This window comes from Xenopus laevis, chromosome 1L (genome assembly GCF_017654675.1).
Source record: "Xenopus laevis strain J_2021 chromosome 1L, Xenopus_laevis_v10.1, whole genome shotgun sequence".
NCBI lineage: Eukaryota > Metazoa > Chordata > Amphibia > Anura > Pipidae > Xenopus > Xenopus laevis.
In genome coordinates, this window is record NC_054371.1 from 146,625,978 (window position 1) to 146,641,475 (window position 15,498).

The following is a 15,498-nucleotide window of genomic DNA, read 5'->3' on the forward strand; positions in this document are numbered from 1 at the left end:
CATTTCTTGCCTAAACCTTCATTGTTCTAAAGCTGGCTGTCCGCAACCAACCTTATCACCTCAAATCCTTACTGAAGTATTATAATTCACTTAGAAGAACCCTGACGGTGGAAATTTAAGGTTTCTGCCTTTCCATTTGCTTGTGGAACCATCAAACTGTACTGCCATACAGTTGGTTCAGTGTAAACTGAACTAGAACATTTGAACAAAACACTGGCGTTACTCACACTTCGGCTATTCGTTTTCCGAAGCCGTCCAAAGTTCCCTCGTGAGGCAACTTTGGCGACTTTAGAAAACGAACTGCTGCGTGTGATTAGCGCCGCCGTTTTTTTCATTTTAAGCTGGTGCAGAGTGAGGGAATGCGTTTGGGGGGATTGGTCGCCGCAAAAACGAGGCGATTAGTCGCCTGGAGACCAAATCTCCCCAAAATGCCCAGTGTGGAGTGACCCTTAATGCACTTTTTGTTCTGCAATATGTTGTAAGTGAATACTCTGTCTCTTTTTCCACTTTTAGGCAACATCTGTCTGTTCAAGCAATCTACGAAATCTGGCTTGACACTCCTGGCATGCCACAGGTAAATGTTAGGAAGAATTGCAGATAGAGCGTGTTCATTCTGTCAAAGATACACTTAGCTTGATTAAACTGCTTCAGACAAAGGTTTAATACATGCAAGCCTGTTTTGCAACAAAAACACCAGTGAAAAAGTACATCATAGTCCACCATAGCCTGAAAAACCACACTTATTTTGATTTCAAACAGAATATGCCATCCTTGTGTATTTTACAAAGTCATTCAGGCAAAGTTCAGAATTAGCCAAGCTTTATTAGGTCAACCCTGTATTCACTGTCTACATAGGTTGTGATTAGACATCACTTTGAGTCGTGTTACATCGCAGGGTGAATTCTGATGCAGATTCATTTCTCCATATCATGGGCTATAATTTGTCTGAACACTGGGGTGAAGCAAAGCAGTTATCTTTACCATTCTATCTATGGTAAAATTGTAAAAATAAGTGTGGTGTTACATATCTATTTATCATTAAATATTATGTTAACTGCCAAGTCTAACTGCCTTAAGTCTAACTGCCTTTAGAAAGGGCAAATAAAATGTACTTTGCCCCACCTTCGGCACCTGTTCTAGAATAGGGCTCACGTACCTGCACTTCCCCCATAAATACTGTGTCACCACAAGATTTTATTTCTATGTTTCTGTATTTAGTAATCACTACCGAAAAATGATTGTGTGTCCTCTTGTTCACCCTTGTTTCTGCATGCTATTCTGTGTTTTACCTAGCTGCATTTTGTGTGCATAATCAGTGTGTCTGATAGCCGAGAATTGTTTCTGAATCTGCAAATCCTCATGCTGTCATGCAATCTTAGATACACTATTCAGAGAAAATGCTGGGATTTCCCTAAACCTTGACTCTTACTGGCCAAACACAAGTCTAGCCTACATAGCTATGGAATGAGACAAAGTAGTATTTTCTGCAATTAGAGAAGAGCTAAGGCTACTGGGAAGAAGGGGGGCATGTTTACACACTACTAGAATGTAGGAAATGTATTAAAAACATTTAGGGGCAGATAATTAAGGGTCAAGTTGTGTTTTCCATGTAAATTTGTGTTTTCGAGGTTATGTTTTTGGTAAAAAAAAAATTTGGGTTTAAAATAAGTTACCCCAACCCTGGAAATAGCTCAATTTGGAAAATACGCCATCTAAAACCTGTCAAGGTCATGTAGGAGTCAATGGCAGAGGTCTCTCTTTATTGAGGGTTTTGCCGAAAACTCTATTCTTTTTGCAAACCTGGAACTCGCTGAATCGAGTTTTTCCAAAACTCTAAAATTCAACCTTTGATAAATAACCCACTAAGTGTGCGGCATAATCATTTTTGGAAAATAGTCTTGAGGGATGTTTGGTGTTCATGAAGTTTCATTACATTTTCCCTCACACATAGATTGAAAACAAGTAATAACATGGTTACAGTTGTGACTATATTTGGATACCTCCCACCAATGTGACCCAATCATTATAATTATAACCGGAAATTATTAGATAATGCCTAAATCATTTCATTTAAAGGGGACCCGTCACCCAAAAAAATTATTCAAAATCCTATTTTATCACATTAGTCAAGCAAAATGAACTTTAATTACACTATATAAATTATTTGAATCTTGCTTCCTTCAGTCTCGGATTTCAAAATTATAGAAAGCAGGCAGCAGACATTTTGTGGACACTGATATTAAGACAAGTCTTGTATCATCTCAGAATCTTGTTTGTGCACCAGAATGGGGGACCTGATGTTCATCCCCATGCCCTGGTTACACAATTAAATGGTAAAGAGAACAGGGGAATGTGTGGAGAGCAGTGAGGTCTAGGAAGTGTTGAATGGAAAGTGAAAGTAATTGTCTGCCCCGCCCCTATGCCACGGGCATAGAGGAGTGGCAGACAATATTTGATTGACAGCTGAGATTTTTAAATGAGCTTACAACAGCTATGAATGCTTTAATAAAAAATAGAAATTGGATTTCATGTTTAATTTGAAAAGGACTTTTATTATACAGATTTTTGTGTCTGGGTGACAGGTCCACTTTAATGTTCCTCTGAACTGACATAAAGTAAATGGGAGCTGATTGGGTGCCTAATGTTCTGGGTACACTGGTACATGTGGCATCTGCATGACAGCACACACTGAGTGAATGTTTATGCCAGCTCTGATACGTAGATGCCTTATCTGTCGGTGCACACAGAACATGGTGCAGATGACAGCGAATCAGTAGGAGGAGCCAATTTATCATGCTGTGTAGAAAAAAACGGCTACCAAATACACCACACATCAGCAGACATTGCCGTGTAAAAACAGCATACATTTGTACATAAATGGATTTTCAGTGACTGGGTACCTCTGTGTAAAAATCCTGCGTAATAGTAAGCAGTGTCTAATCTGGCGTTCAGGTGGCGCAAAATAAAACACACGCCTTGACTTCACCATTTATTCTACACAGCTTTTTACACTATTTTTACACTATAATTACCAGGATGATAGATAGAGGCCAGATTATGTCACTGACCACAATGGATACACTTGTTTATAGCAAGATGCAATGATTTTCCAATCCCCATTGTTGTGTGAAAGCAGAATTATCATCCCTGACTACTTTAGTAGGTTGTTCTTGTCAAGAGGAAACACTATAATAAATAAGAACTATTCTTTTTCTATCTTATTGCTTTAAATGGGAAAAAAATTATGCAGATTTGATACCTATTATATAACTTCAAAGACACAATGATACCCATCCAAAATATTATAATATATTTTACACAGACTTTTACATTCTGCAGAGATATCATATATCATTGCTACATCGATTCTGAATAATTCTTTTATTACAGACGTTCTCTGCATCCATGGTTACCAGTGTGGTGCCTGCTAGATCTACATACGTTTTCAGAAATGTTTTGATTTAGAGTTTTGCCCTTTTATTTTGAATGATAGATTGGTGTAAATGTCATAGTAATATTATGTAGCTGCAGTTAATCTATTACTGCCCATTGATTTATGCCTTGCACTGGGAATTCCTGAGGCAAAATACAGAATTGCGCTTGCTATTAAGTGCAGTGAAATCATTTTGGGGCTGTGTGGTCTGTATGCAGGCTTTGGCAGGCATTTGCACACAGTCTGTGACAATGGTGTGAAGAAGAGGTTTATTTAAGCAGGTGTGTGCTATAAAACTCTTATTACGTCACAGTCTGCTCTCTGTTAGCTTCCTGGAATTACCTGTGTTATTAGTCTGTCTGGATAGTGAGAGCTACTGGCCAACAGCTTTTGTTAGCTTTTATCTTCACAAGTATCTGGTGCCTGAAGTAAAGTAGAGCTGACAAAGATTACTACTCGAAAGTAAGCGTGCCAAAAAAGGAAAAAAGTAATTTGTTCGTTTTTCTGCCCTGTAGAAAAAAAAATTGCAAAACTGAGGTTAATTTATGATATGCTAGTTATGAGACATAAATGATTTATGCTGCTTTTGCGTATCATTTCAAATCAGTTACTCTCTTCTAAATCCACACAAGTTGTATTATTCTGTGCTATTTCCTTGCAGACAATTGCCCTGCTATCATCAGGCACAAGTCCTAGCACCGTTATTATCATTTCCCTTGAATAGGACTCCTCTCTCTCCCCTCGAGGGGACAGTTGATCTCTGGGACAGTTTTTGCCTCTGCTTGAGAAAAGAGCAAGGGCTGTGTAAGAAGTCTGAAGCTGAAGCAGCTGTTGTGAAGTGAAAGTGTGAGAATAGGGAGAATGCTGCAGTTGTGAGTACAGAGCAAACTGTATTTATTAAAAATGTTCTTGGTTCTATTAGAAACCTTATATAGGAAGGGGATCCATATTGCTCAGAATAGCAGGGAATTAGCATGTTGGCCCTTAAGAAACTGCACTTATCCTTGCCTATAAATTAAAAGGCTAGTGTATTGCAAATGCTTAAACTAACGTATTTACAATATTTGGCCCCTTGCTAACTTCTTGTATGATGTTGAAGCTGTTTACCTTTTATCTTCTACCAATAGCTATCAGTTAACTTTTTGAAATGTACTTTCTGGTGGGATGTTATTACTTATGGGAGTTAATGCAGTAGTAATGTTTATGTGTTTAAATTGTGTTTGTCATCACAAAGCGTTGGTTCACTATAAAAATAAATAAATAAAGGGGTTGTTCACCTTTGAATTAACTTTTTGTATGACATAGAGAGTGATATTCTGAGACAATTTGCAATTGTTTATAATTATTATTTGTGGTTTTTGAGTTATTTCGATTTTTTCAAATTACCCTAGCAACCATGCATTGATTTGAATAAGAGACTAAAAAGTATCAATAACAATATGCAATGGCCCTCATTTGAAAGCTGGAAAGAGACAGAAAAAGCAAGTAATTAAAAAAAAACTATAAAAAAAATAAATAATGGAAAGCAATTAAAGTTGCTTAGAATTGACCATTCTATAACATACTAAAAGTTAACCTAAAGGTGACCCACACCTTTAAATTTGTTTATATTCAATGCAAATGCATCTATTATACATCATGCCCTGTAAAATATATTAAATGACTCTTAGTGATATCTTCAGTTTAGTACGTGCTTAATGATGCCACGTGTCACATGACTCATTGATGTGTGTTAAATTGAAAATGTCCCCCTTTGTACCCCCCTTTTTCAAGTATAAGAATATAAGGCGTCAGAGAGCCTACAGTTTTATGCCCCATGAAATACCTATGTAGTTTACCCTGAAATGATTTCTAATAGGAAATGCCTTTTTCTCTATACATACCGGTATGAGATCTATCACCCAAAAATCTTGGGTTTTCTACATAAGTGTTCTTTGTATGTGGAGCGTATGTCATAAGTAACATTTATTAATTTTAAGTACAAGATAGGGCTGATTTGCAAAGATAGGTAAGCTGCACATGTGCAGTAGACAATATATATATATATAATTTATTTTTAAGTATACTCTTATAACATAACATAAAATTTATTTTTAAGTATACTCTTATAACATAAAGGAGTGACATACACAAGTGCAAAACATGCGTTTATGATTTAACACAAAAGCTGTGTTATATACAGAATGTTCTGGTGCTAGCACAGAGTTATGTTTGGTATCTAAAGAACAATAAGGGTTTGCAGCTTCACTGATCAATGTTGGATCAAGTTCACATTCCCCAGCTCCCACTCTCCCACCTACATATATCTGGCTGGAGACTGCAATGAGAAGGGAGGATGGGCCCATAATACACAGTCGTTCCAGTCTCTCCAAATATGGACCTAGCTTTGCCCACTGCAGTATAAACCGCAGCTGTAAGAGAAGGATTCCATAAATGACACATTAATCAGTGTTAGATTATTTGGCTATTTTCTGTAGATTTTATTAAGTCAGCTCTGTTATTATTACACCTTCATTTAGAATTAACGCTATTGGCAAACTCCTGACATGTAAGAAAGTCATTTTTAATAGAATACCAGCATATTTTTGCAGTTAGTCATAAAATGAAGAAATTTGGTGTATTTTGCTTTTTCCTAGGATGCAAGAGCATACCCCCTTGTTCTCATCTAACAAGCACTTGCACCATAGGGAATGCTGCACTCTGCTACTCACACTTGATTGGAAATCTGACGTGAGGATCAGAATGCAGGGGCAGGAGGCACATACAAGGGACAGGGCAGGAGATAAGGGCAGGGCCCAGTTGCAGCTTCCACCTTCTGCCACTTCCTAACAAGTGGATGGGTAGGATATGAGAAGGGGACACCTATGTCCCTTCACCTGCCCACCTCTCACAAGTCATCGCTTTTGCTGCGAGCATTGTATTCATTGGGAAGTGGCAGGTATAGATAGACCTGTGGCAATTAAGAAAGCATTATGCAAAGTGCAAATAAAAATGTTTGATTGCACCCTTTTTTTGCACTTTACACTAGGGATGCACTGAATCCACTATTTTGGATTCGGCCGAACCCCCGAATCCTTCGCAAACGATTCAACTAAATACCGAATCCTAATTTGCATATGCAAATTAGGGGTGGGAAGGGGAAAACATTTTTTACTTCCTTGTTATGTGACAAAAAGTCACCTGATTTCCCTCCCCACCCTAATTTGCATATGCAAATAAGAATTCGGATTCAGTTCGGCCTGGCAGAAGGATTCAGCCAAATCCGAAACGTGCAGAAAAAGGCCGGATCCTGCCAAATCCCGAACCAAATCCTGGATTAGGTGCATCCCTACTTTACACACTGGGGCTCATTTATAAACACTGGTCAATTTTGCACCTGGGCAGTAACCCATAACAACCAATCAATTGCTTGTTTATGAAAACAAGCATTTGGTTGGTTGTTATGGGTTACTGCCCAGGTGCAAAAATTGCCCAGTGTTTACAAATGAGCCACACTGTGTTCTGTAATGTAACTGACTCCTACGGAAATCTTCAGTCACTGACCTTTATCTGTCTTGGGTATTAAAGGGAGACTATATTTATATATAGTGTCTATTAACATTTTTATTAGAAAATATTAAGGGGGTTATCTATAAAAGGTTGAGTTGTGTTTTTCCGAAAAATTTTAGTTTTTCTAGGGTAGTTTAGTAAAAACTCCGATTTTTCGGGAAAAAAAACCCCTAAAATTTGTTGAGATTTAAGTATGCTCCAAAGCTGCAAAAACCTTGAATCCGAAAATACTCCAGCTAAAACCTGTCGAGGTCATGTAGAAGTCAATGGCAGGTGTCCCTTGAACCATTTGAAGATGTGTTTAGCCTTCATGAATTTTGAACTTTTTTCAGTGGTTTGCGCTCGAAAACTCAATTTGAGGTATTCAAGTTTTTTTTTTTTGCCAATAACATGATAAATTTGAGTATTTCAGTTTTCCCCGATTGCATTCAAAGGAGTTTTTTCATAAATAAGCAAACTTTCGAGTTGTGAGTTTATTCGAGGTAAAAAAAAACCTCACAAACTCAACCTTTGATAAATAACACCATTAAAGTCATATTCATGTTTTTCTATGTAAAACATGAGGGAGTTGGGTGCAGGCCCGGACTGGCAATCTGTGGGTTCTGGCAAATTCCAGAGGGGCTGCTGTAAGATGCCAAAGACACTCATTTAGTGGGCTGGTGAGGGGCTGTTTGGGCCTCTGTGTGGCCTGTTGGGGCCTCTGGGTACCTGAAATGCCAGGGCCTATTTTGATTCTCAGTCCAGACCTGGTTGGGTGACTACGAATTGGTGTCTCATGGGCCAGATTTAAGCTGTAATTTCTCCCTTGTCACTAGTCTGGGGGGTGAGCAAAGCTCAGGAAGGCTGCAGTACTGATTAAATTACACAAACAACCAGTGTCAAGGAGAAACATTCATTGTTTGACTTTGGTCAAGTAGAGTTCTGGAGACCCAAATGTGAAACACTGGTTTGGGGGACAGTAAGAATTTAAAATTGAAGAACAGAATAATACAAAGAAAAGGTCTACATATTGCTTTAAGTCATAATATAATGTCCATATAATCTTTAAGTACAATTATTAGAGGATACACCCAGTTATTAATAAGGCATATCCTTTACTTGTGGGAGGCAATTAAAGCAGAAGGAGTAACAATCCAAGTATATTATGAAGTAGTAGAAACCGGAGGAAAAATATAAAAACTGCTGGTACATAGTAATGCCTGCAGATGGTTTGAATCTGAGCACTAAGTTACACAAGTTTTAAATAAAAGCATTTGAGTTCTGGAAATATTTCTGATTATTTTGGAATCGAAAAAGAATAAAGTATTTTATTCCACATTAATTCCCGGAATTGTGGATGCTTTCATTGATTCTGAAATAGTGGGATGTAGGAGCCCGTCCAATACACGGTTCCTGCGTGACTTCTTTACAGGAATACATTTGTTGAATTCGTTAAAATGAATAAAAATAGAAATGATACAGCTATACAGATAACCACAATACAAGTAAATAATACAAGCGAGCAGATATTCTCAGTATATTCTGGATGTTGCATTATCAATACAGGATGAACACTTTGGCCAATAAATATTGCTGAGAAGCTTTCCAGGGCTCTGCAGAGACAGAAAGTCTGGTTATATTGATTGGATAATTCCACAACAACTTTACTTCATCAGAGTAAATACTTCTTGTGCATACATATACCCAAAAGGTCTTTTCATTTGGTGCCATCTGAATGCTTTCCATTTTCCGGGACACACCTGGAAATTTATGGAACCTTTTCCCTAATAACACAACTTTTTATTCCTAACAGTTAACATTCAACTGGTAATAGCATGTTAATGAAGTATGGGCAAGGGATTTGAGGTGGATTCAATTTTGGTGTGCTTATTCTCTTATGTCACATGTCGTCTGAAAATTCTATACAATTTTCTTAAAAATCAGAAATGCGGGTTCAGTCTCTGGAAGTGCTGCATTGTTGCACTTTGGGGCTTGAGCTGAGCTGTGTCTGAGTTCTCGGGCTTATAGTTTGTAAGTTCTCCAGTTTAGGTGGGTTTACTCTGGGTGGGTCCCTTGTAGATATTTTTAACCTACCTGCCACCTCTTTGCAGATATATACAGTGCATAAATATCATCCAAAGTCTGGCCAAAAAAATACTTATTTTTTGTCCGCAACTAATATTTAGGTAAAATGTATTAAAAGCTTATCAATAAAATTTCTTTCTCATTAATTAACACTTAAAGACAATTGCTGTGTGTTTCAGTAATTCAGTAAATATCATCCAAAGTCTGGCCAAAAAAATACTTATTTTTTGTCCGCAACTAATATTTAGGTAAAATGTATTAAAAGCTTATCAATAAAATTTCTTTCTCATTAATTAACACTTAAAGACAATTGCTGTGTGTTTCAGTAATTCACTCTTAGGCGGTTATTTATCAAAGGTCGAGTTTGTGAAGTTTTTTATACCTCAAATAAACTCAAAGCTCAAATGTTTGCTTATTTATGAAAAAACTTAAATCGGTGCAATTGGGTGAAAAATGTGAATACTCGAATTTATTGAGTTTTCAGTGAAAAAAAATGGAATTGCTTGAGTTTACCGAGTTTTGAATGAAAAACACCGGAAAACCCCCCGAACATCATGAAGGCTACAAACATCTTCAAATGGTTGAAGGGACCTCTGCCATTGAATTCTACATGACCTGGACAGGTTTTAGCTGGAGTTTTTTCAGATTCAAGCTATTTCCAGCTTTGGGGCATAATAAATCTCGAACAATTTGATGGGTTTTTTTAAACCCAAAAAATTCAAATTTTTACTGAAACTACCCTTGAAAACTTTTTTTTTTGTTAACTGAATTTTTCTGGAAAAACACATATTGAACTTTGATAAATCTGCCCATTGATATGTTGCACCTGCCATCATCATCAGTAGAAAAGTTTAACATCAGATTATTTATAATTGGAGTTATTCATCTATGGGTCATTAATCCCAAAAGTGGGCACCATGTTGTTTAGGGCCGGTCTCCATGATACTTCTTTATACAGTGACATTTCCTCCTACAGTGGAAAATGGTTACTGAATCAAGGTGCATTCTAAACTAATTTTTGAGCTTTGAAGCTGATTCATAAATTAAATATGGGTCCCCTTAATAAAAAAATGTAAGAAACATGCTTAACAGAGACCAGGGGTCTTGATATTAAGTATTTAAAAGTGAATGCTTTTGCTGCACATTAATCCTTAACAAGCACATCCATCTTAAAATAATTTCTTGAATTTTGAGTCATGCTTTGTTACATATTTAGATTCATAGACTCTTCGGTAACTGCTAATTGGTTTGAGGGTTGTTCCTAAATTTATTTTTTACTCTCAAGCAGACTGCAATTACTGAAGAATTCAGAGAAGGTAAAAGTCACTTTTGATCAGATTGATCAAAGATGATCCGTGAGCTGCAAGCTTTATCTGCAAGCCTGGACATAATCCTATTAATCTGTAGGTCTCTAGCCACTGTCAACAGCAAGTGTCAAGCCACTTTTCTTGCTCACATGAGAACTTCCTTCTTATCCCGATTATGCATGGCCCAGTTACTACACATTCCACTGATGACTTTAGACAAATAATTTTCTTCTCCTATCATGAATGATGGACAATTTGCCTGAGTGGTAGTATATAAAGGCAACATTTGTGCCAGGCAAACACATTCCTTATCATTATCACAAGCTTAGCAAGCCTAGATACAATGGGGGTCAGTTTGTGATGTGCCAAAGAACAGGTTTTTTGATGCAGAACACAGGTCAGAGAGCAAGTATATTAACAGCTCTAGTTTTTATTTCTTAAAATTTACAAATGGCTTATTTTTTTTAAATGTACAAATAAAGACAACCAGTAATTACATGTGCTTATAAATGCTGGGATGTTTCGGAACTGGTATTTTAAAAGTTTCATGTTTCACAAGTATGAAAAAAATGTAGTTCTGTAAAAACTATAATTATTTTGTGTTTTTATTATTTCTATAAAGCCTGTGTTTATGCCTCGTGGCAATGTAAACCAAATTGTGGGCTGGTTTCTCTTAGGGCGAGGAGGTGTATTTGCTCTGCTAGGTACCCCTGGAAGCTCAGCTTGAAAGTTAATTTGAAATTGGAACTGTGGGGTGCCCTGAGACCTCAAATGTATTTATGTTTGTATAACTTTTTTTTATTTATGGAAATTTAAATGATACAGATTTTTTTCAAACAAATAGAGAGTAGGTAGTCAGTAGGCTTCATTATACAGAGCACTGCTTGAAAGATTGTAAGCTGTTTAGGATAGGTGAACAAATGATAAATAATTAGAAGATGTAAACCAACATGATATTACCACCCTGCTCTATGCAACCCACAATCTGGGTTATATCGAAGTCGAAGGATTTACCGAATTTACTTCGATCGAACGATCGAAGGAAAAATCATTCGATCGAACGATTAAATCCTTTGAATCAAACGATTTTCCTTCGATCACAAATTACTTAGAAAGCCTATGTGGAAGGTCCCCATAGGCTAACATTGGTGCTCGGTAGGTTTTAGGTGGCGAAGTAGGTAGTCAAAGTTTTTTTTAAAGAGACACTACTTCGACTATCGAATGGTCGAATAGTCGAACGATTTTTAGTTCGAAACGTTCGATTCGAAGTCGTAGTCGAAGGTCGAAGTAGCCAATTCGATGGTCGAAGTAGCCAAAAAAGAAACTTAGAAATTCAACGTTTTTTTATTCTAATCCTTCACTCGAGCTAAGTAAATGTGCCCCTTAATCTATGCTTTGCCATGTTGCATGGAAGGCAATGGGTTAAAAATGCTGCTGAAGTGCTTGAAATTGTGAATTCAGAAACACTATTTCTGTTCTGTTTATGCATAATCTCCATTCATGGAACATGATTCATCTCTAGGAACATATGACTGCATTTTCTGATGTAGTCTACTATATTTCTAGCACATTCTGTGTTTGTTATACTTTTTTTGGCAATTCATGTTGTTCAGAGGTAACTAATATTAGCATAGTCAACAATTGCCGCCTTTTGAGAATTTTCCTGAATGCCCAGGTATGTTCTGAACCAATTCATTCACTTTGAGAATTAGTTTCTGTGCACAATATCAAAAACATAGTTCATAGTAGCCAATGAAAACAGGGTACAGTTTAATGTGATTTTGCCTGATAATTTTTGTATTAATGACTTTAACGTTAACAGAACTTTCATTGCTGAGGTTTCTGGTAACAGTTTATAATCTTGGACATGCTTGTGTATGTGATGGGTAAAGGCAGTGACACACCAGTAGATTATCCTGCGTCGATTTATCGCTAGCGATTAATCTTCTGGTGTGTCACTGCCCTAAAGAGAAAGACATCAGATTGTATAATGAACTCTCTGATAAGAGAAACTAGGATAGTTTACATCGGTCACTTAAAGAAAAGGTTCCTGTTTTCACTATTGTTGTGGTTCATGCTTGTTTGTTCCCATTAAAGAAATGTGAGAACGTATGAGATACGATGAGGAAAGAACTCTTGAATGAAGGCTTGCTGTGATAGTCGCACAAGGTCATGAGAGGAGAGCAGAAACAAACCATTAAATTAAATTTGTTCAGCAATGTAACACTAGGGAATGAATAAGCAAAGGAGCCTTTAGTTGTGGGGTTGTTAATTCTTCAGATGAGTTGCTGGAAAGAAATACTATCACTATTATGTTTTTTAAAGAGGCAGAAAATTGTATGTTCAACTTTTGAACCTGTAATAAGTTTAGGAAGGTGACTACAGGGCCAGTATCATTATTCATCCAGTGCTTGCAGTTATTTACTCTTCTAGCACCTGAATAGTAGGAACATTTTAAAAACATTGCATTACAGTAATTAAAAGCATTGGTTATTTCTCTGTATTGCAATTGATTATTCATCATCTTTGTTTCACGGGTAGAATTTCTAAGGTTAGTGTACCTGTAATATTGACTATACTGTGTTTATTTCAACATGTTCATTAGTGTACATCTGAGATATGCCTTCAAGAAGGAATTTAGGAACACACTTATTAGGCATTGGATGCCTGGTGACCACTCTATCATCCATACATATTATCTGTTATTATCTATTATGTATTATCTGTTGCTTTCTGTTATCATGCCTATAAATAAGTTGTCACCTTTGCTTAAAGGGTCAGTATACCCCTTGTTTAACATGAGTACAATTAATTAAACATGTGCTAAACACACTAATGTTTTAATAAAAATTGTTTAAATAAAAATCTATGTTATATCTTTGAGTTAAACAGGGAAAACGGGAAAAGTGAATCTACTCCATGTTTGATCCTTGCGAGGTAGATAATATGATTACTAGTGCACAAATAAACCCCTACATAATAAAATCTTGCTAATAAAACAATAAAAGGTGCAGAGGGGGGTTGTATGCTGATAAACATATAATCTGCCTCGCATGGAGTATCTTTGGTTTTCCTGTTGAGCTCAAGAAATAAAAAAAGCAATCGATTTTTTTGTGATTAATACAATTGTTTAACTGTACCGTGTGTTCAGCACAAGTCCTATTCATTGGACTCATGTTAAAAAGGGTTTGTACTACCCAACAACACACAAACCTAACGATGGCTTATGATATAGATGCTGAAAGATATTGGGTACTCAAAGTTTGTACAGATGCTCTTTGTAGCTAAAAAAAATCCAAACGTAATATAGAGGAAGTGTGTAATATTGTGACACCGATTTAGATGATGTACCTGGAATGTACATTGTCCAAATTATAGTCTAGGATCGTTACTCTTCTGCTAATGGCCCTGTGCTAGAAGATCCTTCCATAGTTACAGTTCATATTCTTATGGATAATGGTCCTTGTTGGTTCAGTGTGTTCAGTCACAAGCCAAGCACTGCAGATGCTAAGGGTCAGGGCACACAGGCAGTTTCGGGAAGATTAGTCGCCCGGTGACAAATCTCCTATTCTTCGGGGTGACTTATCTCCCTGAACTGCCTCCCCTGCCTTCCCGCCGGCTAAAATGTAAAACGCCGGCGGGATGGCATTCGGAGCTATTAGTTTTCGGAAGTCGCCCGAAGTTTCCTTAGTGAGGCAACTTCAGGCAACTTCGGAAAACGAAACGATTAGTCGCCCCGAAGAAGAGGAGATTTGTCACCGGGCGACTAATCTCCCCAAATCTGCCTATGTGCCCTGACCCTTAATCACAAGGCCAGGGCCCACTTAAAAAGGCTGTCTGAGTCAAACTAAACAGTAGCACGTTTACAAAGAGACAGAAGTTACCTACTGTGTATACTACTACCTAAATAACAGCAGGTGTTTCTCTAACCGTAGAATTGGTTCTGGATAAATTGGGGTTTGTTGAATGTTTCAGGGCTCTGTTGACTGATTTGCATAACCCAAAGCCCCATCTATTGTAATGTTCAAGTTGACATTACAATTCATTTTCAAAATGAAATAAACAGGGTTTTTTGCACATTAATGATTTAAGTGCTACCAAATCATAGAGACTTGATGCTGGTTTGAAAATACCATAGTGCTAGGGTAAAAAGATCATAGTGCTGGCACTTTTATGTTATGATTTTATGTTTCCTGTCACCTCTTTAATCCGTGCCCCATGTTTGTTCACGTTGCAGCATAAGGCACAAATCAAATAGATGACAGCAGTTTTGAAAGTGTTAAACAACTATTGATACCAAAAATAAATATGTAAAAGGTGTTCTTGAAAAAAAATTATAAGGTTCCAATAAACACATTTCCTAGTGTTAACTGTCATTTAAGATTGTCATTCACATGTACAACAAATCACTTAAAGGAATGGTTCAGTATAAAAGTAAAAACTTGGTAGATAGATAGGCTGTGCAAAATAAAAAATGTTTCTAATATAGTTAGTTAGCCAAAAATGTAATGTATAAAGACTGGAGTGACTGGATGTCCAACATAATAGCCAGAACACTACTTCCTGCCTTTCAGCTCTCTTGGCTTTCACTGACTGGTTACCCTGGTGACCAAGCAATAACCAGTCAGTGACTTGAAAAGCCACATGGGTCATAACTGTTTTTGAATCTGAGCTGCATGCTAAGGATCAATTGCAAACTCACTCAACAGTTATGTCCCATGTGGGCCCCCTTCAAGTCTCTGACTAACTCAGAGTTAGAGAGCTGAAAAGCAGGAAGGAATGTTCTGTTATGTTAGACATCCAGTTACTCCAGCCTTTATACATTACATTTTTGACTAACTAACTATATTAGAAACATTTTTTATTTTGCACTATTTATCCAGTTTTTATTTTTACACTGAGAAGTTCCTTTAAGGGAGACCATATGGTTTCCATCTTTAAATGAAGTATAAAGAAAAAAAGCCTCCAGCTATGTGGTTAAACATGCTCGATTTGTGATCAAAACCTGGCATATGACTAGACAGGAACATTCTCTTTGGCGACTGATCACCCAAAAGAAAAACAATGCTTTTCCAACAGAAACAAATACTTCCAATCAAAAATAAATCTGAGGAATACTTGCTGTAATATAACACAAATGGATCC

The 15,498-nt window shown here is 37.0% G+C and overlaps 1 protein-coding gene across 1 annotated transcript in view; it reads left to right on the forward strand.

Annotated features, from left to right (window-relative positions):
- Positions 1–15,498, forward strand: part of LOC121394205 (aminopeptidase O-like) — a 235,151-nt gene that overhangs the window by 148,534 nt on the left and 71,119 nt on the right. Inside the window, exon 10 of the mRNA XM_041564512.1 lies at positions 514–574. Within this exon, the coding sequence (XP_041420446.1) occupies positions 514–574 (61 nt within the window). The remainder of the gene's footprint in view (positions 1–513; positions 575–15,498) is intronic.